This window comes from Fragaria vesca, linkage group LG2 (assembly GCF_000184155.1).
Source record: "Fragaria vesca subsp. vesca linkage group LG2, FraVesHawaii_1.0, whole genome shotgun sequence".
NCBI lineage: Eukaryota > Viridiplantae > Streptophyta > Magnoliopsida > Rosales > Rosaceae > Fragaria > Fragaria vesca.
This window is the reverse complement of record NC_020492.1, coordinates 358,619-363,489: the sequence shown is the minus strand read 5'-3', so window position 1 is coordinate 363,489 and position 4,871 is coordinate 358,619. Positions and strand designations below refer to the sequence as shown.

The following is a 4,871-nucleotide window of genomic DNA, read 5'->3' as shown; positions in this document are numbered from 1 at the left end:
GTGACGTGAGCGTTGGACGTAAGCGTAGTAGCCCTATATGAGTGTTTAATTCATATAGGGGGTATGGGCACATATTTATACACCCGTCTGTCCACCTTGATGGCGTAGTGTAGCACCGCATTAAGGCGTGACGTGAGCGTTGGACGCGAGCGTAGTAGCCCTATATAGACCCATGAATTTATATAGGGAGTATGGACGAGTGTAAATACATACATATATAATAGAGTCTGAGAGGCTCGATATTTATAGGATAAAAGTTTTATCGCTTGCGGCATGCATTCGATTTTCCTTAGAAATTAATTTGGGGAAACATAAATATTTTATTTATTATTTTATTTTTGTCCACTCACTCTGACGTTATTAAATGTTTTCCCCTGGGCCCTTCGTTTTAAATTGCCCAGTCTGCAGAGTTCGGGTTGGATCTAGTAGGAGACGAGGCATAGTCACCCGCTTTTCGGCCAGTTTTCATCAGTAGGTTACCTGTTCAACCTACTTGTGTTTTCTTGCTTCCGCTTGTGTTTAGTAGCTCTGAATACTTTGGAATTTTTGTATATTATGTGATATTCAGAAGCGTTAAATTAAGAGTGTAATATGAAATTTTCGAGTTAGGGTTGTCCATCTGCAAGGGAGATTTGCTTAATCTTTTCAGTAAATTTTCCTTGGAGGTGGTCCCCGCACGACTTACTCTGGGTTTCAGGGTGAAATTCGGGGTGGGTCGTGTCAACATTATTGTTGAAATGTTGAATTGTATTTCTTATTTTTCTAAGAACATTGTTGTTAGTACATTTTTAAGGACATATGCTATATATTTTCATTATTTTCAGCGTTATATGTTATTTTTTTCATTATTTTTAGACATTATAATACATATTTTAATTATATTCATATAATTATTTATTATTAAAAAATAAAATAAATACAAAAATACAAATCCGATTAATCCCCAATTAATCCCCGTTTAATCCCCGATTAATCTTTTGGGCGCTGTCCGCCCGACTAACGCCCAGCGTTTTTTAGAGCCTTGCCAGTCGGTATAACTAAGACAACCGAATTAATCTCAACCAATACCGTCTACATTTATATATTATTATCTATCTTAAAAAAATAATCGAGCTATTACATGAGGATTCCGGTGACGAGGGTTGGAGCCTCATGGTCGTCATCGATTAGGGTTTGGCGTCTCCTTCAATTCGGTTGCTATTTTGTTTGTTTTACGTGGCTTATTAAAGGTAATTATGACAATTCATAATTTGGTAAATTTTCTAACTGCTGGTTTTATTACAGCAGAGATACGTGGTTTTCATACGTGGTACCATTTCTTATAATATATGATGACTTTTCACTTTTCAGATGTGGGATTGCAAAAGACTCTAATCTAAGCCACACTTTACATAGTTTTTGTACACCAAACAAATAAAAACAAAAAAATTCTCACAATTCTATTTTGTTTAAAGTTTATAAAAAAAAAAAGTAAAAAAAAAAGGAGAGTGAGTGACAGACCTAAGAGAAATTGTAAATACACACCCCTAATATCTTAATACACACCTCTTACTTAATACACTACTTATCAAGTTTTTCATTTTAGTATTATACTTAATACACATCCCAAACTGCCTAAAATGCTCTTAATTTATGAAATATTCTATTATTTAATATAATTAATATATATTTATTATTTGGTACATCTTTTTACATATTATTTAGTCTAATTTTTGCTAGAAATTTTTGGTTATCATCGTTCGATTTATAATCAAATGATTATTGTTATATCCCAACTCCAAACACCAATACAAGTTTTCAAAATTCACAAGCTAGTAGAACTATAGAAGTACAGTAGCTATTAAACATAGATAGCTAGTTATTCGATAAAACATGTCATGATAAAGATGCAGTACTTGCCAACATGATCTGCAATATCAAACTAAAGCTGATACAAATAAAAAATAAAAATAAAAAGAAGAAGAAAAAAAAGACAACCCAAATGAATTGTGGAGAAGAGTTAGAGTTAGGAAAGAATACGTGCTTTCGACGATTTTAAGGTAGAAGATGTTGAAAAGAATACTTTTAACGTGATTTTTTTTTTAATAATAGATGTTTATTTTAGTCATTTAGCTTACCTATAAAATAAAATAATAAATATGTATTAATAGAAATTAGAAGCGTATATTTAAAATTTCTCCCGACCCAAATTGTACAGTTTTGAAGCGTGGGGAAACAAGTAAACATATATACGAGTAACGTGGTATTTGGCACACAGCAAAGAGTCGAGAACCGCGATCAAAGATTTCAACCCTCTCTTCTTTCTTCCATGGCTTTCCCAGGCGAGGTCGGCCGTCTCTCTCGAAATCGCTTCTCAATTTTAGCCATATATTCTTCAAAATTGTGACGCGCTGCTTTTCACGCAGGTCGGATTGCGGGTACTCTTCTCCCCTCTCGGTTCCAACGTCGTCGTCCGCACTGCTTGGTAAGCCTTTCAATTTCTCTCTTTTCTTTAAATTCTAGGGTTTATGGTTTAAGAATTTACCTGATTTTGGATATTGACTGAGTGAGTACTGGAATTGTGAAATTTGCAGCTGCTCTGTGGGGGTCGCTTTACCTGTTTACTCAACTTTTAAAGCTATTGAGAGCAAAGATCATAACGAGCAGCAGCGCTGGCTTCTTTACTGGGCTGGTCAGTCATTCTAATTCTAAGGCCGATTAGCAAAATTTGGATTTTCGTTGATATTCGCTACACAAATTGATAATGGGCATCAAAGAATCGACTCAAGATGTAATTTTGATTGTTTCTTGGTATGAGATTAATACCGTTTTCGCTTAAATTGAGTTGCTAACTTGTTGAGTCATCTACATGAATGTTTTGGCAAACCACATGGGGTTGTTCTTCTTACTAGACAATATTTGGTGATGACAAGTAAAAAGGCCTCTTTAAGTTTTCCTCTGTTATGAAGATGTAGAGAAAAATTAATTTATGTTATATGGCAAAGAACATATCCAGTGTATTTAGATACCCGGGAACTGATGGTACTGGATTGGAAGAAAAGTTGGGCTACGAGAGAGTTTATTGATAGGGTGTTGGGTCATTGTTTCTTTGTGTGGGTCTTTACCAAGTTGTAGTTGCTGGTTGAACCACATTGTTGAAGTACGCATTTTGATTGCGTTATGATGACTTTTCTTGCTACTTGCAGCGTATGGATCTTTCAGTATCGCAGAAGTGTTTTCAGACAAACTTCTCTCCTGGTAAAGTTTTCTAGTTTTCTATTCACTCCCAGTTTGCTTACATGAATATAAAACTACTCTCTTACGAAGCAGACTATGTGAACAATAACCTTTCAAGAAAAGACTTGATCACGGCATAGTTAGGTACAGATTTGATTAGGGGAGTGTTATCTGAGTTGGTTTTGGATTGGCTATGTAAACAGACCATAGCATAACTCTTTTTCGAAGATCTCTCAATTTGAAATTGAAATCTGATTGCTAGCTATTTGTTCTTATCTTTTCTCTCCCTTCCCCTCTTTTGTTTCTTCATCCTATCTTTTCCATTGGGGTTCTGCTTTTTGTTTTTCTCACTGTGCTTGTGCTGGCTAGATGATTTTTGAAGCTTTTTGATCACAGATTTTTTCAAGTCATGCTAACTGTTTAAACTTGAAACTGTAGAGTTTGTTTCTTTGTATAATCAGACCATTGCATTCTCCTTTGAAAACAATGGTCGAGGTAAGCACAGCTTTTAACTATCTAGTTTGATATTTGTGTAATCATTTGACTATGTCACTATGTTAAAGCTGCTCTTTATTCTTCATTTGGTGGAACTTTCAAGTAAAAGCTGTTGTACTGCTTCTTGGATGAGGTACTGGAATCTAATGAATGCCACCTGTCTTCATGTTGTGTTTTAAATCAGGGTTCCGCTCTACTATCAGATGAAGTTTGCATTTCTGGTTTGGTTACAGCTTCCAACTGCAAATGTAAGCATGCAGTATTGCTTTTACTCTGTTGTTTCTGTTGTTAAATCATGCATATATGTAATTTGTTTGTTTGTGGTATTGATGCTAATTTGAGAATACTAGTAATGTCCTGATAAGTTTGAATTTAATTTGAGTTTACTGGTGGTGTTTTGCTACTTTTCATAAATCTGTTCTTCCGTTTTCCAAGACTGACAAGGTCATATATAGGTCCAAAGCTACAGTGAGGCAAGCTTTTTGATATCTTGACCAATTGTTTTCTGTCTAACAGGGGGCAAAGCATTTGTATATGAGGCATATGCGTCCGTTCCTGCTGAGGCATCAAGCACGACTTGATCAAGTTGTTGAGTTTATATATGCTGAAACGGTACTTTTTCATCTTTAATCTTCTTGTTCAGGAATGATTGTTTGGCATTAAATACCTGGCCCTTTTCCGGAAGAATAGTTAGTGATGTAGGATTAAAAATGAATATTTCAGATGGTACCGTGGACTATTCTTGCTGTGCATTGTTGTTAGAGAAATAACATATGGAAATTATAATTCAACTAAAGGAAAGAGTGGATATAAACAATCAGCATCACACTAGTTGCTAGGAATTAAGGTGTCCGATGTAGTGCACTTAGAGATGTGGAAAGATTAACGTTTTGACCAACAGAAACATAAAACAGTAAGTATGTGATTGCAGAACAATGAAACCTGAAATGCATGAGACCAAAGAGTTGTTGGTCTAGCGGTCAGACACTTGGTTTGCTTTCAAGAGGTCTGAACCCTCTCCCATGGTATCCACCTAGCAATTGCTAGAGTTTCCAGAATTCCAGTTTCCCAAATGTTGTGGGGTCAGGTGGGAAGCCTAGGGATTAGTCGGGTCAAAGATCCGGATACCCTAGTTTCAAAAAAAAAAAAAAAAAAAAACT

At 35.4% G+C, this 4,871-nt stretch overlaps 1 protein-coding gene across 1 annotated transcript in view; it reads left to right on the top strand.

The window, feature by feature from the left end:
* LOC101312896 overlaps positions 1-4,871 on the top strand; it is an 84,695-nt gene that overhangs the window by 78,920 nt on the left and 904 nt on the right. Inside the window, exons 17-21 of the mRNA XM_004291954.1 lie at positions 2,406-2,464; positions 2,574-2,671; positions 3,186-3,237; positions 3,896-3,959; positions 4,228-4,323. Coding sequence (XP_004292002.1) covers positions 2,406-2,464; positions 2,574-2,671; positions 3,186-3,237; positions 3,896-3,959; positions 4,228-4,323 — 369 coding nt within the window. The remainder of the gene's footprint in view (positions 1-2,405; positions 2,465-2,573; positions 2,672-3,185; positions 3,238-3,895; positions 3,960-4,227; positions 4,324-4,871) is intronic.